This window comes from Pan troglodytes, chromosome 10 (assembly GCF_028858775.2).
Source record: "Pan troglodytes isolate AG18354 chromosome 10, NHGRI_mPanTro3-v2.0_pri, whole genome shotgun sequence".
In the NCBI taxonomy this organism is placed as follows: domain Eukaryota; kingdom Metazoa; phylum Chordata; class Mammalia; order Primates; family Hominidae; genus Pan; species Pan troglodytes.
Window position 1 is genome coordinate 43,564,452 of NC_072408.2, and position 23,352 is coordinate 43,587,803.

The following is a 23,352-nucleotide window of genomic DNA, read 5'->3' on the forward strand; positions in this document are numbered from 1 at the left end:
TTGATTCGCTACAATGAGTTTATTGGAAACACAGAGTGAAACAAAGACAAAGGAGAAGGCAGCAGAGTCATTAGTTTTTCAGAAGCTCTTGCGGGCAGCCCCGGAAGGGAGATGTTCTCCCCACACGCGTGGGCCTGTCCCTCGCAGAGTCATAGAACCACTATCCAGGGTCCGCGTCTCCATTCCACAGGCAAAAGCACATGGGCAGAGTCCCAGGTCGTGCAGACAGGGACATTCCCGGGCCTCCCCCATTCCTCCAAGCTTTGGGGAAGAGCTCAGGCAAGACCAATGCATACAACAAAAAACAGAAGGCAGGCGGAAGAAAAAGATGAATCCTCGGGACAACAAATTGACTACCAGGAAAGGCTACAGAGGGAGACCACGGCGCCGCCCGGGCCTCCCCGGACTCCTGCGACCGGGGATGGCTCCCGGAGCGGAGCGGTGGGGAGGGCACTTAGAGTGCAGGCAGCGGGCGGCGGCTATTGGGAGGCCGGCGCGGGCGGCGCGTTCCGGTGGCGCGAGGTACTGGCTGGGTGGAGAGTGACGGCGACAGGCGCTGGCGGAGGCGGCAGCCTCCTAGCACCTCTTACAGCTGCCGCCGCAGACGCCAACCCCGGCGGAGGGGGCGCAGGCGTTAGTAGTGCCCACCACCACGTTGCTGTTGCTGGGGACGCTACTGACTCTGGTGGAGACAACAGGGGCAGTAGTGGAGGCGCAGAGATCGCCACAGACAACGCCACCGCGGGAGCTGCTGACGCCTGCAGGGGGAAGAGACGGAGGCGCGCGTCAGGCGCAGCCGCGACCTGGGTGAGTGGCTTTGCTGCGAGCCCACGCGCCCTTTGCCCAGAGGCTCCCAGACCCGCCCAGCGGGAGGAGGGGACGGACCCCACTACTTACAGACATTCACCGAGCCGACGCCCTCACATAGCCTGCAGGGAGAGAAGGCGAGAGGTCAGTGCCGTGGAAAAGGCGCCGGGCCCCCGTGACTGAGGTGGAGGGGGACATCTGTGGCCCTCCATCTGGGCACTTGCCCAAGGGAAGGGGCAAGAAATGCTCTCGGCCAGGAGCCAGCGCAGACTCGGGTCACCGTGAGGGTCTGGAGACAGAAGGCCTGTGAGTGCCTCGCTCTCCGCTGCTTCTGAGCTGTGCAACCCCAGCTTCGGCCAACCTCAGCCTAGGCTTCCTCATCAGGAAAACCTACTTCGTAGATCTCTTGCGAGGACTGAATCAAATAAGAGGCGTCCAGTGCTTAGTGCCTGGCTCATAGCCCTTAAGAGCTATTAGCTGCCACTACCTCGAAGTTGGTTCTGACTGAATTGCAGGTGCATTTGAGGGGAACAGATTTAACTTCTGAAATCCAGTCTGATTGGTGTCATTAGATTATAGGCATCAGGAGGGTAGACATTTTTGTCTATTCCTTCCTGCACCACCTAAAAACAATGCCTGGCTCAATACAAAACTGTTAGATAAACAAATGGGATTTTAGAACAGGCTCAGAGACTGCCCACCACAGTCCTCTCATCTGGCAGATGGAAAGGCTGAGGCCCAGAAGGAGGACATATCCAATGACAAGGCAGGGCTGTCACCCCAGACACTCATTTCTACCCAGCCCACATTTCCCTCCCAATAGCTTCCCCTAAGGGAAGAAAATGGAGTTCCCCTGAAAGCACACTGGCCAAGGATTGGTTAAATCAGCTTCAGATAAGAGAAGCCACGGCCACCATCAAATCATTCCATGCCCAGGTTCCCTAGGTAACACATACCAAAGCTCCTGAGTTCATTCCAAGAGCCCCGTGTGATGGAGGAGTGGGCCACTCAGATTCCAATGCCATCTCCATGTGTTTCTCCAACTTCCAAATTCAGACTTGGAAAACTGCTCCTCCCAGAATTCTTCACTTATGAAATTCCCCAGGCCCAGCCAGACAGACCCCTGCCTCTGAGCTTTCCAATGGAACAACTCGAGTTTGGTGGAAATCTCATCATATGGTCACTTTAGTTTCTAGGTCCCAAACCTGTGTTCCCCATTTCCCAAATAAACAAGATGCTCCCTCTGCATCCCCAACCTTCACCCTCCTCTCCCCAGGGCCAAGGGCCTGACTGTCCACAAAAAAAAGGAGCTTCGAGTGAGACCAACTGACCAACTAGGGGAAAGAAACCAAGGGCAAAGAATGAGCTCACATTCTGGGAGTGTTGTCCTTCTGGGAGCAGGAGCTGTATAGCTGCCCTCCAGCTGTATAGCTGGCCTCCAGCCATAGGAAGGCTGAGTGACCAATGGGTCTTCTCCACTCCCCCCACCTCTGAAGCAAGCAAACAAGCAAAAATCCTGAAAGCAAGGCATAACTGCCCCAAGGGATAAGTCCTTGCTCTCTGCCTAACTCATTCCCACCTGCCACAATGGAATACCACTTTGGGATGCTCATTGGCACTATAACAGAAAAGCATGAGTTGATAGTGTCATCTATCTGAAGCTGTCCTTATGGGATACATCTGAACTCCCAGGTCTGGAGATGGGGCCAGGGCCAGACTAGGAAAAAGAGAAGGAATCCTGAGAAGCACATGCAGCTACAGCTGGAAGGGAAGAAGCACTACCCAGGCAAGCTGACCCCAAGCCTTAATTAGGCTTCTCAGTAACAGGAATACCTGCTGCCAGATTACTGGATCTCAACTGAGATGAACAAGACTGCAATCTCAGATCAGTGCCTGGGTGAACATGAGAGACTCAAACGGGGCTAGATCATACTTAAAGGACTTACACAAATTACCTGTCTGGTTGCAGGGTGGGGAGGTTAAGAAACAAAACTTAAATGCTGCCAGGAGTGTGAGGACAGAGCACACTGAGAACCCTGGCAGGGCTGGGAAAGGGAAAGGTCTATGGGACCCACCTCTGCTCCTCGCCCTCCAGCAGGCGCCTGTAGGTGGCGATCTCGATGTCCAGGCCCAGCTTGGAGTTCATCACCTCCTGGTACTCCCTGATCAGGCAGGCCATGTCCTGCTTGGCCTTCTGCAGGGCACCCTCCAGCTCGGCCAACTTGCAGCGGGCATCGCTGAGGGCTGCCTCACCCTGCTGCTCAGACTGAACCACCGCGGCCTCCAGCTTGGAATTCTGAAGAGAACAGAGAGAACAAGGTAGATTAGAGTCCCTGGGTCTCTCTGATGCTTACCTCGATGAGACCATGCTCCCCACCAAGCTGGGAGCACCCCAGAACAGAGCCTCTTGCCTTTATCACCTGAGACTCATTGAGAGACCACGACCAGGGACTCTACATGGACAAAGGGGCTGGAGAATGAATGCTGAGATCCAGGTAGGGCACACATAGGCTGTGCGACAATGGTTAGGCCCTCGGTCTCTCTGACCTTGGGCACAGATGCCCCATACCTGGCACTTGGCATTCTCCACCTCGGCTGTCAGCCTCTGGATCATGCGGTTCAGCTCGTTGATCTCCTCCTTGGTGCGGCGCAGGGTCTCCCCATGCCTGATCACCGTGGCCTTCATCTCCTCACACTGGGGGAAGTAGAGATGCTCATGAGGCTCAGGGTGGGACCTCCCATCCATTCAGGGCATAACAGATGATTTTGCAGGTTGTGCAGTGCTCAGCCTGTGCAACCACACATGGCAGTCCTGCCCTACCACCCCAACATCAGAGTGGCAGCCATCTCTTCTCATCCCTAGTGCATCCCCAGAAAAGGAAGCCTATTTAATAGATAATCTCAAATCCCTCCCACTGCCATGTCTAGCAGGCAGGCATCCTGTGCCACTCACCTTGCTGCGGTACCAGGACTCGGCCTCGGCCCGGCTGCGGGTGACAATGTCATCGTACTGTGCCTTGATCTCGGCAACGATGCAGTCCATGTTCAGGTCCCGGCTGTTGTCCAGCTTGACAACCACGGAGGTGTCTGAGATGTGGGACTGGAGAACGCGGATCTCCTGCAGGAGGTGAGGGCAGTGACTTTAGTTGAGAACACAGCCCCACCCACCATGTCCTGACTCCACCTCCTCAGGCTTTCTCTGGTCCCCAACCCTGGCCCCTCACACAGCCTCAGGGACTGCAACCTCTACCCACATCCTGTCCAACACTCCCACCCCCATCTCTCCTCTCTGCTGGCTGCCAGGTCTCTGCCTGGCCCCTGAGCCCGCACCTCCTCATACAGCCGCCTCAGGAAGTCGATCTCCTGGATCAGGGCCTCCACATTGGCCTCCAGGTCTGATTTGCGGAGGTAGGCGAAGTCCACATCCTGGAAAGGTGGGGATTGTTGGAGCTCAAGGACCCTGGTGATCCAGCCTCTAGATTCCTCTCTCTTCCCACCCATTCCATGAAGCCTGGGGAAAGGAGTCCCCAGTGTCTCATTCCCATGCCCTCTCCTTCCCTTCTGGCCCTTCCCGGGGTGACCTGGCATCCTCTGCCACTCTGAGGACAAACCCTGTTTGTCTTGGGCACGGCTCACCAGCCTTTCACTGCTCCTTACCCTCTTATCTCTCCTTTCTCCCCTCTCCTGCTCCAGGAAGCCTGCCCAGACTGACCCCCCAGCTCTCACACCCTGACCCTTTCCTGTCCCCCAGCAGTGCTCCAAAAGCCCAAGGGCTACTCCTGGTTCTTCTCCATCCCCCCTTAGACCCTGGGATTGTGTCTCTGCCTCAAGGTCAGACTCCCCAAAATGCTAGACAGACTGCACTGTCTCTCAGCAGAGACATTGAATCTGCTATGTCTCCAGGGAACTCAACCACAAACCACAACCTCTGGAACAGAGCAGGACACACAGAGGACAGTGCAGCCATCTCCTCACCCAGGGCAGGTGTTGGTGGATATTCCCAGGTCATTGCCCTTTGTCAAGGCCCTGGATGCTCCATACAAAGGCCTGCATCTGGGCAGTCCTAGCCTGCTGTGGAAAGGTCATTGCACCCCACACTGAGGTTGAGACCCCCTGTGTGTCCCCAGAAAGAGCTTGTCATTCTGAGATCCCACAGATCTGTGCTTCTCAATCCTGTGTCACTTGCCTTTTTCAGAGCCACAAACTCGTTCTCAGCTGTTGCTCTCAGAGAAACCTCCTCCTCATACCTGAGACAGAGCAGAGGGAAGAGAGGGGAGGTCAGGGCAGGGCAGGTCTCTGCAGAGCCACCATCACATCACAGTTCATCACAGCGATAGGGGCAGTACTAGAAACACCTCCACACAGCCCTGGCCTGGCAGCCTAGCTTAGTCCTTTCTGGTTGGATGTGGGATGTGTCTGGGATTCTCTATCCACTTTGAACTGGGGATGGAGAGTGCTCATCTGGGACCTCCCAGTCCTGTTCCCAAAGGGGCTCTGAGGTCCCCCAGGAGGCAAATAGGACTCAGCCCCCAGCCCCATCCTGGGAGTGGACAGCATGGACTCTCAGGGCCTGTAGCCCTAGCCTCCCTTCACTGGTATCAATCCCAGCTCAGGTGTGGGGCCTCCTGGACCCGCAGACCTTCAGGACTCAGCACCCAAGGCAGTGGGACACCCAGAGCCCAAGACCTGTCACTCATGAGAGACCCTGGGCTCACATCTGACAGGTGCTACAGGCACAGGGGCTGAGGGTTAGGAGAGAAGGCCTGGACCCTGCAGAGGCTTCCTCCCCATCCAGCGCAGGGGAGAGCTGCTGGGTGATGTGGTTCAGGGAAGAGAAGGCTGAAGTGGGACAGAGACAGGTCATGGGAGTCACAGCCCTCCTCTTACACAGGTGTCTGGGCAAAGATTCCACAAAGGAAAAGACCCCGCCACCCTCGGTCAATCTAGTGGTCATGGCCACTCACCCTACCTGGGAGTTCTTATTGTCTAATCCAGTGTATTTCACCTAAACCCCATTCCTGTGCCCAGCATCCCTCTTGCCCGCACTCACTTCTTCTTGTAGCCTTCCAGCACCTCCTGCACGTGGTTAAGCTCTGAGGCCAGCCTCCCGCTGTCGGCCTCCACGCACTCGGCCTCCCGCCGCAGAGTCTCGATGTAGCCCTCAAACAGGGGCTCCAGGTTGCTCTGGCAACACTCGCGGTTCTGGTAGAACTGCAGCTTTGTCTCCAGCAGTTTGTTCTGCTGCTCCAGGAAGCGCACCTGCCATTCGGTGTGGGAAGGAGGGGCAGATGGTGTCTGGTGCCCCAAAGCCAGCTCTGGGGGCTCGCAGGGGAGGTGCTTTAATGGGAACCCCCAAATCTGGAGCTTATCTGAGATTGAGTAGAGGTAGGCAGTGGGAGACAGACAATTTCTGGATTTCCTGGTCATGATCTGTGTCTAGATTTCCCACTCAGGAGTGGAGCAAGGGCTGGGTGGTGTCAGTGCCTGCTGCCTGGGGAGTTGAGTGACCCCCCCCTCCCCACTCCAAGCAGATGAACAGAAGTGGAGGCTCAGTCCCTCACTATGAAACTAGGTGATCAGCAACCCTCACAGGCAGAGTACTCAGGTTCAGATCACAGATGGGATTTCTGGGGATGGTGCCAGGAAGAGGGTGTCACAGGCCATCTGGAAGGGAGCTCAGCTGTCCCAGCCCTTCCCCTGTGTCATCTGGAAGTCAGTGCACCCTACTCTCTCACCCTGGGGCTGCCCAAACCCCTCTGAGTTCAGCAGCAGTGGTCACATGCCCCCTCCCCCAACTCCCTGATGTCTAGCTTGTGCCCCAGAGCAGCCTGGCCACACTTTTCCTTCACAAGCTCCCTCTATCTGAACTGTCAGCTGAGTCTGCATCTTGAGTGCCTGTGTGTGTGTGTCTGTGCGTGTGTCTGTCTGTCTGTGTGTCTGTGTGCCTCGCCCATCAGACTGGGATCTCAAGTAGGCAGAGGTCTTTGTGCCTCTGACTCCATCCTTAGTGCCCAGCCCTGGCTGTGTAGGTGGTGGGGGTTCAGGAAGGGTGTGATCCAGGACACCCACCTTGTCGATGAAGGCCGCGAACCTGCTGTTGAGGGACTTGATCTGCTCCTTCTCCTCCTGCTTCACGCACTGCGCGTTGGGGTCGATCTCCAGGTTGAGGGGCGTGAGGAGGCTCTCGTTGACCGACACGGTGGTGATGCATGGGGGACTGGGCCCGCACACGCCCCCGGAGCGGTAGCCGAAGCTGCGTCCGCAGGAGCCGGCCCTAAAGCCTCCGCACACGCTGTGGCTGCCGAAGCCCCCGGTGAGGCCGCGGTAGCAGGAGATGCCACGGTAGGGGGCGGCGGTGATGCAGCAGCGGCCGGGCCGGGGCCCGCAGGCGGAGATGCAGCTGAAGGCGCGGCCACCACAGTAAGATCCACAAGTCATGGTGCTTTTTGGGGAAGAGAGGAGGTTCTGAGGATGGAGACGTCCGAATGGAGAGCACAGTGGTCGGGGCGTCAGGCGTTCACTACTTGCACCTCTGTAGGCCTTTTATATAAGTGGGGAGACTGTGACCACGTGGGTCGGAGCAATTAGAAGGCTTTATGGGCTTGGGTTGTTTAGCTGCTGTCGCTCCCCACTTAATGTACTTAATTGGTGCCCAGAAGCAGCCAGATGTTATGATCTCTTGCCCTAAACTGCAGTTTTCTTCTTCAAAGGACCAACTCACGTCCCGCACACCCACCTCAACCTCCCAATACACAGTTGAGGAAACTGACGTTGGACGAAGGAGTGGGCAGTGACTCAGGTTGGAATGGAAGGGAAGGGGCGGGGCTGCTGCTCTTTCTGTCCTGCGGGGTTTGACATGGTCAATGCCGCTGTCCGCGGTGCTCATAGGACTAGCCAGGAATGTTGGGGGGGGAATCCCTTGATGTGGAACTTGGGGGGCGCTTGGTGGTTTCTCCGAACTAGATGACCTGTTTCTGCACCCCAAAAGACCCACGTTTACGGAATCTCTAACTTAGTCACCTTCTCAGGGACCCAGTTCCTCCACACCTACTCCCAAATCCCTTATCTATACCTATCAACATGTTTTTTTTTCTCTCTCTCTCTCTCCCACTCTCTGGTGCACACACACATACACACACAAACTCACACACAATGCACTCACATGCTGGCCTTCCTACTCACAACCTCCCCTCTCTCTTTCACATACACACTCACACACACAATGTTTTCACATGCTGGCCTTTCTACCCACCATCACACACACACACACACACACTCACAGGTCCTCACCTGCACATTCAACTAGCATGTAGACTAGTCCTCAGGCCACCTTATTAGGTCATATTGGCCAGCCTCGGCTGAGCGGAGGCATTCCCTCCCTCAGAGTGTCCCATGTGGCCTCGGGAGCACACACTAGCCCACTGGCCCCAGGAAAGCACAATTACCTCCCACAAGGCCCTAGACAAGGATTGAATGTCTGGATGTCCTCTCAGGCCTCTGTGTAACCTCCAGGGCCTAGAAGGTCTGGGATGAGCACCACTGTTATGCATCTATACAGTATCTGGCTCAGAATATGAGATCAAATAGAGCCACATGAGGAGAGCATCCAGCCCCTGCCATCATCCCCTGAGTCCCTGCTGCTTTCCGCACTATACTCCTTGAAACTCCTGCACAGAAGTTTGTCAGTACCCTTGGCAGGTGCCAGAGAACAGATCTATATTTGTATGTGCCATCCATCCAGTGTGAATAGTGTGGGTCTTAAACTCACAAAGGCTGGGTAGGAACCAAGGCTCTGCCCTGAGTACCCCTGTGTGATCTAGGGGAAGGCACTTGACTCTCCTGGGAAATAGGTTAAGGCTTTCCCTCCTACTACTGCCTTAGAGTTACAGAAATGTGTACATGCTCAGTGGACTTCAGAGCACAGAGCAGATGGGCTTCATTACAATCATTAGGAAGCGGTGGGCTCAGGGGCAGTGTTTATTCAGAATTCATGTTCTGACCCACTAATTGAACCAACCAGAATTTTATTTTAATGAAATTGATTATGAGAAAATCAAATAGAGTAGAATAGACCAGAAAATAGCAGATTGCACCATATGTCATGGTAATAACTTGTTACATGCCCTTTTTGTTTCAGTTGTATGGCATATGTATATGTGTGTGCATACTCAGTCACCATGTAAAATTATTTCTTATTATAGTTGCAGCAGAAAAGTTGAAATATCTATTTCTCACTGTATACAAAAACCAAATTAAAATGGATTAAAGACTTAAATATAAGACCTCAGACTATGAAACTACTAGAAGAAAACATTGAGGAAATGCTTAGGGCATTGACCTGGACAAAGATTTCTTGATTGAGACCTCAAAAGCAAAGGCAACCAAAGCAAAAAATGGGCAAATGGGATCACATCGAGCTAAAAGAACTTCTGCACACCAAAGGAAACAATCAACAAGGTGAAGAAATGACCTACAAAATGGAAGAAATATTTGCAAACTATTCAACTGACAAGGAATTCGTAGCTGCAATATATAAGGAACTCAAACAACTCAATAGCAAGTAAACCAAATAATCTGATTTTAAAATGGGCAAAAGATCTGAATAGACATTTCTCAAAAGAAGACATATACATGACCAACAGGTATATTGAAAATGCTCAACATATCATCAAAGAAATACAAATCAATACCACAATAAGATTATCATCTCAACCCAATTAAAATGACTTTTATCAAAAAGACAAAAAAATTATGGATGCTGGCAAGGATGTGGAGAAAGGGGAACACTTGTACACTGCTAGTGGGATGTAAATTACTACAGCCACTATGGAAAACACTATGGAGTGTCCTCCAAAAGCTAAAAATAGAACCACCAGGTGATCCAGCAATCCCACTACTAGGTATACATCCAAAAGAAAGAAAATTCATATATCAAAGAGATGTCTGCACTCCCACGTTTATTGCAGCGCTATTCACAATAGCCAAGATTTGGAATCAAACTAAGTGTCCATCAATGGATGAATAAAGAAAGTATGTTACAGATACACAATGGAATATTATTCAGCCATAAAAAGGAATGAAATCCTGTCATTTGCAACAACGTGGATGGAACTGGAGGACATTATGTTAGGGAAAATAATTGAGGTACAGAAAGACAAATTTCAGATGTTCTTACACATATGCGAGAGCTAAAAAAATTGATCTCATCAGATAGAGAGTAGAATGGTGGTTACCAGAGGCTGGGAAGGGTAATGGGGAGGGGAAGATAAAGACGTGTTAATGAGTACAAAAATACAGTTAGATAACAGAAATGAGATCTAGTGTTCAGTAGCACCATAGAATGACTATAGTTGATCATTTATTGTGTATTTCAAAATAACTAAAGGAGTAGGCTTGGAATGTTCCCAACACAAAGAAATAAATGTTTGAGGTGATGGATATTCCAAGTACTCTGATTTGATCAGTACCCACTTTATGCTTATCTCAAAATATCTTATGTAGCCCATAAATATGTATAACTATTATGTACCCATAAAAAGAAAACATAAAATAAATAAATAAATAAATAAAAAGTTTGAATACATGGCATATTCGTTAAGCACACAGACTCAGATTCCAAACTGCCTTGTTTCGAATTCTAGCTCTGCCACTCTCTAGCTGTGTAAACTCAGGCAATTACTTAGCCTCCATGTACCTACCTCATTTCATGATTTCTAAAATGAAGATAATAATAGTACCCACCTCATAAAGTTGTAAAGATTAAAAGAGTTAATCCATGTAAATCACTGAGAACTAAGCCTGGCACACTCTAAGTGTGTAATCATATTAGTTGTTGTTGTTGTTGCTGCTGCTGCTGCAGACATATCAACAGCATTGATGGGATATACTCATCCACATGCCTAAGCCATCTGTGTCCAGTTTTCATTAACCGCCTATCTTAAAGAATTTGTAGAAGGATTAAATGAAATAATGCATGGACAATGTTTAACAGTACCTGGCACATAGAAAATGCTCAATAAATGTTATCTACTGTATTCTACAGTGGGAGCCAGTCCAAGGGGCAGAGGATCTGAGAAGTTTGGCCATGGTTACTCCATTTGTCCTCGAAAAGAACCCCAAAACACATGCCACTCCTTCAATCTCTGCTCCAGCCTGATTGCCTCAGAGAAGGTCCAAAGAGAATCTCTTCTCTTTGGCAAAGGAACACACCACCAATCCTTGGGTAACCATACTACTGGATGAGAAGAGAGGCTTGGATAATCTAAAAATTCTGTAATCTGTGAATAATTCATAAGTGTGTATTTATTATTTGGACTTAACAGACCATCAGAAATCCTCAGTCATAAATTAAATGATGGCACACTCACTCATCTTTATTTTTGCCTGATCCTAAAACCTCCTGATTGGTCAGTAGCCAGAGGATTTCATGAGGTTGAGGATGGGGGATATGGCCTTGATAATTCCTCAAAGTATAATGGCCCTCCAATGAGAGCAAGAGAAGGCAAGCTTTCATTGCAGATGGACAAATGGAAGTTGGAGTTGAGGAAGAACTTCCCAGAAGAAGACAAGTAGTCATTATTTTCTAAAGGAGCTTGCATTATCTCTTCCATTTAGGAAGGCTTTAAGTAAAAGAAAGACACTTCTTATTCTGCAGTGGCCACCATTTTTGTGGAGACAAGGTGAACCAAAAGACCTTCAGATCTGGAGATCAGAATCTCTTAACCCAAGTGGACCTTTATTTCAAGGGGCACTTGTAAAGAATGGGCAAATTAGGTGGTTTTAACATTAGAAAGTTCTTGTTCAGTGCTCCCTTCAGTTCATTCTGCTCCCTGGAGGGTATTATAAGGCAGACTCCTCAAGATAGTTGATCGCTTAGACTAGATAACATTTTCCAGATGGGGGACTCGGGGATTTTGTGACTGATATTTCCTAGCTCTATGCTCAATCCTGTCTTAATTTTGGAGGGAAGGAGGCATTAAGAGGAGGAAGGAAACATGGGTTCTGGAGCTCCCAGTCTGGTAGAGCATATCCGAATTCATGAGAAAGGCCAGAAGTCTAAAGAGGGCTACTTTTCATACATACTGTCAGATACTGAGGAATGCAATGACAGCTGACAGTGTCCTTTCTGGGACAATGTGCAATTGCAGCTAGTCTGATGGGAAAGGCAAGAAAGGCTCCCTGGAAAGGGTGAGGACAAGCTTTAGGCAAAAGGCGGGCAGGACAGTGTTGATGAGAAGATGTGCATGGAAGCATTTCACACAGTGACAGACAATGAGACAGGGCTAGTGGGTGGACAACAGGTGATCCTGTGGGCCCTTGCAGGAGTGGAGAGGATCATGAGATACTGTGACAGTGGAGAGAGAGGGAGAATGCCGGTTGAGGCACAGCCCTCATAAGCAGGGACAGTGTCGTCCCTGAGACTCTGCTACACAGCTGTGGGCTGGAAGGCAGCCTGTAGGCTCTACATCTGGAGCATCTGCATGCTGGGCTTACAGGTGTCCAGAGGGCCATGCCCTTACTAACCTTGCAGCTGGCTTATGCTTTCTACTCATAGAAAGCAGGTGCAGGCCAGGGTCCAGTGAAGGAAGTTGAGAGGTAGTGGGGTGGCTGCTTACACAACACCCGGGATGTTGAGATGTTGATAATGGAATTGATCCCAGGCCAGTTGGGTGGGTGACTGGGGAGAGGCCCAAGTCAGAGCCCTGCCTTCTCAGCCAAGAGAGCCCAGGACGCTGGCCAATTATCCATCAGAACTCACCAGAGAGGAGTCCCACTGGACAAAGGGCCAGAAGGGCCCTGTAGGATGCCTGGGTGGGGCTGGAGCCTGACTCAAAAGCTCCACCCTGGTAACGTTCATCCCACTAACCAGCTGAGTGCCTGCACCTTCCTCGCCCCATGTCCCTGCCCTGTGAGGGTTCATTACTATAAATCTGGAACTACGGTGCCCACCTCTTCCAGTGGGTCTACACACACTTTCCCTTGGTGCTGTGCTGCTTCCCCCATCCACCTCCTCCTCCTCTGCTCTTTCATCCCGGGAGTGACCCTTCCACCATACTTCCCAGATCTTCTCCCATTTTTCCTCCACTGTCCTCCAGTTTCCTCCTCTTCCTGACTATCTCCTAAGATCTCTCCCTCATTTTCTTCTCCACCCATGCAGCACTCTCCTTCTCTTCTTCTAAGTCACCCTTGAGAATAATAGTCTAAGACCAAGTATTTCTTTCTCCCTCTTTTCCTAGAAATCTCCTCTGATTTGCTTCTCTCTTTCCTTCTCCAATCCGACACCTGGTCTCTACTCTGCCCCAAGGCCTTCAAGATCCTTGTTCTCATTCCCTACCACCCCCTTATAGCCCAAGCCAAGGACTTTGCTTGGTTGAAGGACACATGTCACTCACTTCATTCATCCTTCAGGCCCCAGCAAGGAAGGTCACCCCTCTCCACCCTCACCCCCAGGAATAGCCACATCATCTGCTTCATGTGTCCCCACCCTATCCTACCACAAAGCTTTGCACAATAAACCACCAAGCTTCGATGGCTCCATTACTCAGCACTTAATATGCAGCTGGTATTCTTTTCATTCATTCAAAAAATATTTATTGAGCACCTACTATGTGCCAAGCCCTTGGAATATATCCACGAAGAAAACATTTGTACACATTGATGTGTTGCAGGGTTTCCATTTTTGTTCATTATCTGGGTATGTGTCCCTGCTTTTCTCTTAATACTGGAAGCTTGCCAAGAACAAGGGTGAGCTCTCCTATACTCTCTGGCCCTGAACCCTGAGAGCAACCTGCAGGGCCCTGCAGAGGGCATGGGGCAAGATGAGTGTTTGTGTTTTTATGTTATGTACAAACACCAGCTACTGTGTGATACTTACTACTGATGGCCGATGGTGTACAGAAGGGAGTGCAATGGGACAAACGCATCCCTTCCTTTGGGATCAGACACACAGGCTCTGGGTGCCAGTTCTGCTACTAACACACAACCTGAGCCTTAACCTCCCTAGACCTCAGTGTCCTCTTCTATAAAACGAGAATAATAACACCAAGCTCAGAGGGCAACTGTAAAAATTAAATGAGTTAATGCATGTTGGACTCTTAAAATAGTATCTAGTATGGTGTAAGATGAACATCAAAAGATTTTATTATTAAGTTTGGAAGAATAGTCATAAAATAGCTTTCTACATGAAACACCTACTACTGACATAACTTTTAAAAAAAATAGCCACATACCCCAGAAAAACTCTTGCATAAATGCACCAGAAGACATGAGAAAGGATGTTCATAGCAGCTCTATTCAATCTACAGAACTCTGGAAACAACCTTGTGGCTATCGAGGTAGAAAGGCAAATAAACTGTGGTATAGCCATGGAATGAGTGCAATCCACAGTGAAAATGAACACAGGACAGCTACAGGAAGCAACATTTAATGAAAGAAACCAGATGCACAAGGATCTATGCAACATGAGTCCATTTATGTGAAGTTCAAAAGCTGGAAAAAGAAACAATATGTCATTGCAAGATGGGTGCATTGGTTCTAAAACTGTAAGAAAAGCAAAGGAATAATTAAACACAAAATGCAGGAGAGGAGTCACCCTAGGCCAGGAAGGAGTAGGGTACGATCAGAACAAGGTACAAAGGAAGCTCCTGAAATACACACATGTTCTATTTTTTCCTATAAGTGGTAGGTATTGCTACATATCTAACCACCTATGCATTCTTTTGTGTTGAAATATTTCACAATAAAAATAATTGTTATCTCCACAAAGTTAAAATCTATCCTCTTTACCTTGCCAGAGCCAAGACCATAGAGTGGAGATTCTGCCATCTTCCCTCCCCTCCTCCCTGCCACCTTCCCTCCCCTCCTCCTTTCCCCATGACAAGGTTTTTTCACTCTGAAGAAAACAAGTTGAATGTCCTTTTAGGTCTTCAAAAATTAGCAGCAATTAATTCCTGAAGTTTAATGAAATGGTGTCACATTTGAATTTTTCATACCTTGTTTTAAATTGCTTCTTACATCTTTAAAATTGCTTAGTAAGGACCAGCCATTAGTAATTAGCTTGTGTTTATACATGTTGTTTTTATAAGGAGTTATACTGGTAGAAAAGGTGAAGTGTGGATGAGATGTACTTTGACTCACAGTGCTCCTCAGGACACCCAACCGCTGGTTTACTGGGGACATCACTGCTCAATTGTGAGCAGTGCCCCAAATTCCAGATGAGGGTACAAAGAGCTTCAGAAGTGCTGGCCCAGCAGCCCTGAACTCACAAAGGGACAGCAGGTGCCATACTCTTCTCTGGGGTGACCAGATAGCTCAACACAGTCTGTGACCTCCCACATTTGTCCTGTCACAAGGCCACACTCTGAATGTTTTGCACAGATACCCTGAGAGCCCTATTCTCTTCTATTTTTTTCCTCTCCTCTCTTTTCCCATCAATCCTGCTTCTGTTCTCATTCCCTAAGGCTACTCTGCCTGCCTTTGCCCTTGAAGCATAGCAGCTCCAGGGGGCTATAAGCCAGGTCATTTCACTTCTCTTTTCTTCTCCTCAATTTAATGCAAACCTCTGTACTTTACGAGCTAGTTTTTCTAGGACCTGCTCTATTGGAGTGGGGGGTGGTTCATTGGGTAGGTAGAACATAGTACAGTCTATCAAAGTATTGCCATATACCAGAGGTATGCAAATAACTAAAACTGATGTTTTCCACCCCATCCTTCAATTCTTAGCCACGGGGTGCTGCACATCTAACTCTTACTCCTTCCCAGCCCCCAAGTAGCCTCACATCGCCGTGTGTCCCTAAATGACCCCTCATGGTTCTAACCATCCCAACCCACTCTGACTCTGCTCGTCTTCCTTAGATGGACTCTCTCACACCCTAAATTCACAGATACTCCCCTGTAAACAACTTTCACTACCCTCTTGAACTTATCCAAAGATTAGGAAGTCAAGGGGTTGTCACAGCTTACAGGTGAGAAGGCAATGCAACTCCTGACTCCGTCACTTACCAGCTGGGAGACTTCGGGCAAGTTATTTAACCTCCCTGACCCTTGGTTTCCTCATCAGTAAAATGGGGATAACAGTACATACTTCATATGATTGATGTGAGAATTAGAGATCATTTGCGATATATAATGATGATCACATCGTAGGTGACCAATTAAAAAGAAACATATTCTTATCAAACTAAGATCTATGCTTCTCTACACAGTTCTTTCTAATTCTAATTCTCTATACAGTTTTTCCTAATACAGGGGGAAATGTACTGAAGTGATCCAACCTCCATCTCCTGGGTTCAAGCAATTCTCCTGCCTTAGCCTCCCATGTAGCTGGGAATACAGGCACGTGCCACCATAACGGGCTAATTTTTGTATTTGTAGTAGAGACGGGGTTTCACCATCTCTGGTCTTAAATTCCTCCACCGAGGCTGGTCTTGAACTCCTGACCTCAGGTGATCCACCCCCCTAGACTCCCAAAGTGCTGGGATTACAGGTATGAGCCACTGCGCCCAGCTGTGATTCAGTTTAGCATCACCAATCTGACATTTTATGCTTCCTAGGGTGATATAATAAGAGTTACACAGCATATTTTATGAAGTATTCTGGCCCAACAATGTTTAATTTAAACCTAATCCAGCCTCTAGCCCAGTGCTGTCCAACAGAATTTTATCTGAAAATAAACAATAAATAAAATAAAAATAAATAATAAAGAAGTGTTCTTTATATGCACTGTCTAATAAGGTACGCACTACTTACAGGTAGCTGCTCAGGACTCAAAATGTGGATAGTGCAACTGAATAACTAGATTTTTAACTTATTTAGTTTTTACTAACTTAAATTTAAGTAGCCACATCTGCCTATTGTCTACCAAATTGGACATCCCAGCTCAAGATTTACTTTCTAATTTATAGAAAATACAAGGGCTAGAGCCACAAATTAAATTATGTAAAATGTAGTTTTAAAATCCTTAGGACAGTTAGGAAAATTGAATCTGAGATGAATAGTAAGTGGTGCTTTGGAATTATTGTTAATTTTCCTGAATAAGAAAATAGTACTCTCCTTATTCTTAAGAAATTCCTGCTGATGTATTTAAGGGTGACATGCCATGCTTTCTGCCACTCAAATAATTGGGCAACTGTGAAAGCAAATATGGTATAATGTTAACTGTTGAATCGGGGTAAACAGGTGGAGCATCAATGCATGTGTGTTGTATTATTCCAATTTTTCTCAATATTTGAAAGCTTTCATCATAAAAAAGATAAAAGACAAATATTTAATAATCTGCTGACTGTTCCCATGGTAGGAAAAGTGAGATGGTTTTCAGCTGCCAACTGAAAAATCTGGAGATGGGGAAATCCAGATTTGTGTTTCAAGAGCACTTTAGCCACAGCTGCGATGGAAATGAGAGATGGTATTTATTAATGCCTCAGCCTTTCCTGAAACCCCTCTCCCCACATCACACTTAACACACAGGTCTCCTCCTCCCAGTTTCTCCCAGCACCTGGCCTCCCTTCTCTTCCCCTCGCCAGGCTCTACTCCTCCTTCTCGTCCTCTCCTCTGCCTTCCCCTTCCCTCCCCAATGCCTGCAGATGAAGGAATGCCCTGCTGGCAAGACACTTTGAAGATGAAACATGCTGACTCCCCCAGAGCCCAAGACTGACATCTTTTACAAAGAAGAGGGTGCAGGCCACTCCCCCATTAAAGCACATTCTGGAGAGGCGTTGGACCCGGCTAACCACCCAAGCCCATAAAGCGCAAATTGCCCCAACATCATCTTCACAGCCAAGCCCCTTCAGAATCTGCGCATAAATAGGGCTGCGGTGCCCTGAGGAGCACATTGGAGTTTCCATCAGGACTCCAGGTCCCCTATCCTGTCCTCTGCAACCCAAACGTCCAGGAGGATCATGACCTGTGGATCAGGATTTGGTGGCCGCGCCTTCAGCTGCATCTCGGCCTGCGGGCCCCGGCCCGGCCGCTGCTGCATCACCGCCGCCCCCTACCGTGGCATCTCCTGCTACCGCGGCCTCACCGGGGGCTTCGGCAGCCACAGCGTGTGCGGGGGCTTCCGCGCCGGCTCCTGCGGACGCAGCTTCGGCTACCGCTCCGGGGGCGTGTGCGGGCCCAGTCCCCCATGCATCACCACCGTGTCGGTCAACGAGAGCCTCCTCACGCCCCTCAACCTGGAGATCGACCCCAACGCGCAGTGCGTGAAGCAGGAGGAGAAGGAGCAGATCAAGTCCCTCAACAGCAGGTTCGCGGCCTTCATCGACAAGGTCGGTGTCCTGGATCACACCCTTCCTGAACCCCTACCACCTACACAGCCAGGGCTGGGCACTAAGGATGGAGTCAGAGGCACAAAGACCTCTGCCTGCCTGAGATCCCAGTCTGATGGGCGAGGCACACAGACACACAGACAGACAGACACATGCACAAACAGACACACACAGGCACTCAAGATGCAGACTCAGCTGACAGTTCAGATAGAGGGAGCTTGTGAAGGAAAAGTGTGGCCAGGCTGCTCTGGGGCACAAGCTAGACATCAGGGAGTTGGGGGAGGGGGCATGTGACCACTGCTGCTGAACTCAGAGGGGTTTGGGCAGCCCCAGGGTGAGAGAGTAGGGTGCACTGACTTCCAGATGACACAGGGGAAGGGCTGGGACAGCTGAGCTCCCTTCCAGATGGCCTGTGACACCCTCTTCCTGGTACCATCCCCAGAAATCTCATCTGTGATCTGAACCTGAGTACTCTGCCTGTGAGGGTTGCTGATCACCTAGTTTCATAGTGAGGGGCTGAGCCTCCACTTCTGTTCATCTGCTTGGGTGGCGGGGGGGTCACTCAACTCCCCAGGCAGCAGGCACTGACACCACCCAGCCCTTGCTCCACTCCTGAGTGGGAAATCTAGACACAGATCATGACCAGGAAATCCAGAAATTGTCTGTCTCCCACTGCCTACCTCTACTCAATCTCAGATAAGCTCCAGATTTGGGGGTTCCCATTAAAGCACCTCCCCTGCGAGCCCCCAGAGCTGGCTTTGGGGCACCAGACACCATCTGCCCCTCCTTCCCACACCGAATGGCAGGTGCGCTTCCTGGAGCAGCAGAACAAACTGCTGGAGACAAAGCTGCAGTTCTACCAGAACCGCGAGTGTTGCCAGAGCAACCTGGAGCCCCTGTTTGAGGGCTACATCAAGACTCTGCGGCGGGAGGCCGAGTGCGTGGAGGCCGACAGCGGGAGGCTGGCCTCAGAGCTTAACCACGTGCAGGAGGTGCTGGAAGGCTACAAGAAGAAGTGAGTGCGGGCAAGAGGGATGCTGGGCACAGGAATGGGGTTTAGGTGAAATACACTGGATTAGACAATAAGAACTCCCAGGTAGGGTGAGTGGCCATGACCACTAGATTGACCGAGGGTGGCGGGGTCTTTTCCTTTGTGGAATCTTTGCCCAGACACCTATGTAAGAGGAGGGCTGTGACTCCCATGACCTGTCTCTGTCCCACTTCAGCCTTCTCTTCCCTGAACCACATCACCCAGCAGCTCTCCCCTGCGCTGGGTAGGGAGGAAGCCTCTGCAGGGTCCAGGCCTTCTCTCCTGACCCTCAGCCCCTATACTTGTAGCACCTGTCAGATGTGAGCCCAGGGTCTCTCATGAGTGACAGGTCTTGGGCTCTGGGTGTCCCACTGCCTTGGGTGCTGAGTCCTGAAGGTCTGCGGGTCCAGGAGGCCCCATACCTAAGCTGGGATTGATACCAGTGAAGGCAGGCTGGGGCTACAGTCTCCGGGAGGCCATGCTGTTTACTCCCAGGATGGGGCTGGGGGCTGAGTCCTATTTGCCTCCTGGGGGACCTCAGAGCCCCTTTGGGAACAGGACTGGGAAGTCCCAGATGAGCACTCTCCATCCCCAGTTCAAAGTGGAGAGAGAATCCCAGACACATCCCACATCCAACCAGAAAGGACTAAGCTAGGCTGCCAGGCCGGGGCTGTGTGGAGGTGTTTCTAGTACTGTCCCCATGGCTGTGATGAAGTGTGATGTGATGGTGGCTCTGCAGAGACCTGCCCTTCCCTGACCTCCCCTCTCTGCCCTCTGCTCTGTCTCAGGTATGAGGAGGAGGTTTCTCTGAGAGCAACAGCTGAGAACGAGTTTGTGGCTCTGAAGAAGGCAAGTGACACAGGATTGAGAAACACAGATCTGTGGGATCTCAGAATGACAGATTCTTCCTGGGGACACACAGGGGGTCTCAACCTCAGTGTGGGGCGCAATGACCTTTCCACAGCAGGCTAGGACTGCCCAGGTGCAGGTCATTGTATGGAGCATCCAGGGCCTTGACAAAGGGCAATGACCTGGGAATATCTACCAGCACCTACCTTGGGCAAGGGGATGGCTGCACTGTCCTCTGTGTGTCCTGCTCTGTTCCAGAGGTTGTGGTCTATTGCTGAGGCCCCTGGAGCCATAGCAGATACAATGTCTCTGCTGAGAGACAGTGCAGTCTGTCTAGCATTTTGGGGAGTCTGACCTTGAGGCAGAGACACAATCCCAGGGTCTAAGGGGGGATGGAGAAGAACCAGGAGCAGCCACTGGGCTCTTGGAGCACTTGTGGGGGACAGGAAAGGGTCAGGGTGTGAGAGCTGGGGGGTCAGTCTGGGCAGGCTTCCTGGAGCAGGAGAGGGGAGAAAGGAGAGATAAGAGGGTAAGGAGCAGTGAAAGGCTGGTGAGGCATGGTCAAGGCAAACAGGGTTTGTCATCAGAGGGACAGAGGATGCCAGCTCATCCCAGGAAGGGCAGAAGGGGAGGAAAGGCATGGGAATGGGACACCAGGGACTGCTTTCCCCTGGATACATGGAATGGATGGGCAGAGAGAGGAGTCTGGGGGCTGGATCACCAGGGTCCTCTGAGTTCCAATACTCCCCACCTTTCCAGGATGTGGACTTCGCCTACCTCCGCAAGTCAGACCTGGAGGCCAATGTGGAGGCCCTGATCCAGGAGATCGACTTCCTGAGGCGGCTGTATGAGGAGGTGTGGGCTCAGGGGCCAGGCAGAAACCTGGCAGCCAGCAGAGAGGAGAGTTGGGGGTGGGAGTGTTGGACAGGATGTGGGTAGAGGTTGCAGTCCCTGAGGCTGTGTGAGGGGCCAGGGTTGGGGACCAGAGAAAGCCTGAGGAGGTGGAGTCAGGACATGGTGGGTGGGGCTGTGTTCTCAACTAAAGTCACTGCCCTCACCTCCTGCAGGAGATCCGCATTCTCCAGTCCCACATCTCAGACACCTCCGTGGTTGTCAAGCTGGACAACAGCCGGGACCTGAATATGGACTGCATCATCGCTGAGATTAAGGCACAGTATGACGACATTGTCACCCGCAGCCGGGCCGAGGCCGAGTCCTGGTACCGCAGCAAGGTGAGTGGCACAGGACACCTGCCTGCTAGACGTGGCAGTGGGAGGGATGTGAGGTATCTATTAAATAGGCTTCCTTTTCTGGGGATGCTGGTCCCTAGGGATGAGAAAAGATGGCTGCCAATCTGATGTTGGGGTGGTAGGGCAGGACTGCCATGTGTGGCTGCACAGGCTGAGCACTGTACAACCTGCAAAATCATCTGTGGTGTCCTGAATGGATGGGAGGTCCCACCCTGAACCTCATGAGCATCTCTACTTCCCCCAGTGTGAGGAGATGAAGGCCACGGTGATCAGGCACGGGGAGACCCTGCGCCGCACCAAGGAGGAGATCAACGAGCTGAACCGCATGATCCAGAGGCTGACGGCCGAGGTGGAGAATGCCAAGTGCCAGGTATGGGGCATCTGTGCCCAAGGTCAGAGAGACCGAGGGCCTAACCATTGTCGCACAGCCTATGTGTGCCCTACCTGGATCTCAGCATTCATTCTCCAGCCCCTTTATCCATGTAGAGTCCCTGGTCGTGGTCTCTCAATGAGTCTCAGGTGATAAAGGCAAGAGGCTCTGTTCTGGGGTGCTCCCAGCTTGGTGGGGAGTATGGTCTCATTTGGATGAGAATCAGAGAGACCCAAGGACTCTAATCTACCTTGTTCTTTCTGTTCTCTTCAGAACTCCAAGCTGGAGGCCGCGGTGGCCCAGTCTGAGCAGCAGGGTGAGGTGGCCCTCAGTGATGCCCGCTGCAAGCTGGCCGAGCTGGAGGGCGCCCTGCAGAAGGCCAAGCAGGACATGGCCTGCCTGATCAGGGAGTACCAGGAGGTGATGAACTCCAAGCTGGGCCTGGACATCGAGATCGCCACCTACAGGCGCCTGCTGGAGGGCGAGGAGCAGAGGTGGGTCCAACCAAGGGTGGCCCAGAACCACCCTTCCCCATCCCTGGCACAAGCCTACCCTTGGCCTTGGCTGAGCAATGGCCAGGGCTCTGGGGGAAAAAATTATTATTATTCACTTCCGGTGTGGGGAGGGCTGGTGTGTGAGTTTGTCTGAGGCAAGCTGTTCCCTCAGACTCTGTTCCTAATTGACCAGTTGTGGACCCTACCCTATGAACTGGGGAGTTTTTTCAGCCACTCTGGGGCAGTCACTAATGTTGCCTTTTTCTCTTTTGCCCTCAGGCTATGTGAAGGCATTGGGGCTGTGAATGTCTGTGAGTATTTGGGGTCCAGTGTGGACAGATTTACTAACTACCTGTGATGGAGGGCAGAGTTTGGAAAAAGGAGTGTTACTGAGATTGAATTTAAAAGAGTGGGTTGGCATCACAACAGGAGGGATTTGGGGTCAGACATCCAAAAGACCCCAGCTCTTGGACTAGATGGACCTAGAATTGTCCACTAAAGATGCTTCTGACTTTTCATACCAGAGCTCAGGTCTTGGGCAGGGGCAGTAGTCAGGAAGGCAGGATGGCTTGCCCTTCAGAATTTTGACTCAGCCTTCGGGGTTCACAGGTGTCAGCAGCTCCCGGGGCGGAGTCGTGTGCGGGGACCTCTGCGTGTCAGGCTCCCGGCCAGTGACTGGCAGTGTCTGCAGCGCTCCGTGCAACGGGAACGTGGCGGTGAGCACCGGCCTGTGTGCGCCCTGCGGCCAATTGAACACCACCTGCGGAGGGGGTTCCTGCGGCGTGGGCTCCTGTGGTATCAGCTCCCTGGGTGTGGGGTCTTGCGGCAGCAGCTGCCGGAAATGTTAGGCACCCCAACTCAAGTCCCAGGCCCCAGGCATCTTTCCTGCCCTGCCTTGCTTGGCCCATCCAGTCCAGGCGCCTGGAGCAAGTGCTCAGCTACTTCTCCTGCACTTTGAAAGACCCCTCCCACTCCTGGCCTCGCATTTCTCTGTGTGATCCCCCACTTCTGGGCTCTGCCACCCCACAATGGGAAAGGCCACCCTAGAAAGAAGTCCGCTGGCACCCATAGGAAGGGGCCTCAGGAGCAGGAAGGGCCAGGACCAGAACCTTGCCCACGGCAACTGCCTTCCTGCCTCTCCCCTTCCTCCTCTGCTCTTGATCTGTGTTTCAATAAATTAATGTAGCCAACCTGGGTCTTGTCTGTGTCTCTGTTACCCTCCTCAGGGGTCGGGGTTAGGGAGGGTCCCCGAAGTCACATGGAGCAGCAAAAGGCCAAGCCAAGGGTC

At 51.1% G+C, this 23,352-nt stretch overlaps 2 protein-coding genes across 7 annotated transcripts in view; one reads left to right on the top strand and one right to left on the bottom strand.

Moving 5' to 3' along the window:
• Positions 1-23,352, bottom strand: part of KRT86 (keratin 86) — a 34,615-nt gene continuing 11,263 nt past the window's right edge. For 2 of the 6 annotated variants that reach the window (XM_024347837.3, XM_063785618.1), the window contains exons 3-11: positions 6,877-7,347; positions 5,858-6,066; positions 4,994-5,054; positions 4,138-4,233; positions 3,761-3,925; positions 3,377-3,502; positions 2,883-3,103; positions 898-929; positions 3-758 (exon numbers count right to left, since the gene is read on the bottom strand). In XM_024347837.3, the coding sequence (XP_024203605.3) occupies positions 577-758; positions 898-929; positions 2,883-3,103; positions 3,377-3,502; positions 3,761-3,925; positions 4,138-4,233; positions 4,994-5,054; positions 5,858-6,066; positions 6,877-7,347 (1,563 nt within the window). In that variant the 3' untranslated portion in view covers positions 3-576. Of the gene's footprint in view, positions 759-897; positions 930-2,882; positions 3,104-3,376; positions 3,503-3,760; positions 3,926-4,137; positions 4,234-4,993; positions 5,055-5,857; positions 6,067-6,876; positions 7,368-23,352 lie in introns of all 6 variants that reach the window. The other 4 variants (XM_063785616.1, XM_063785617.1, XM_063785614.1 and 1 more) reach the window with 3 other exon arrangements.
• On the top strand, positions 17,019-23,246 carry KRT81 (keratin 81). Its single transcript, XM_009425358.5, has 9 exons — positions 17,019-18,071; positions 18,878-19,086; positions 19,890-19,950; positions 20,710-20,805; positions 21,018-21,182; positions 21,445-21,570; positions 21,844-22,064; positions 22,344-22,375; positions 22,674-23,246. Exons 1-9 carry the CDS (start codon positions 17,703-17,705, stop codon positions 22,910-22,912), a joined length of 1,518 nt encoding a protein of 505 aa, XP_009423633.3. The 5' UTR covers positions 17,019-17,702; the 3' UTR covers positions 22,913-23,246.

What these genes read in the sequence shown, in the direction of transcription:
- KRT81 (XM_009425358.5), top strand. Translation starts at nt 17,703, where the DNA reads ATGACCTGTGGATCAGGATTTGGTGGCCGCGCCTTCAGCTGCATCTCG. An exon ending in CTGGAAGGCTACAAGAAGAA is followed by an intron (nt 19,087 to 19,889) that starts GTGAGTGCGGGC and finishes GCTCTGTCTCAG; the next exon opens with GTATGAGGAGGAGGTTTCTC. An exon ending in AGTCCTGGTACCGCAGCAAG is followed by an intron (nt 21,183 to 21,444) that starts GTGAGTGGCACA and finishes TACTTCCCCCAG; the next exon opens with TGTGAGGAGATGAAGGCCAC.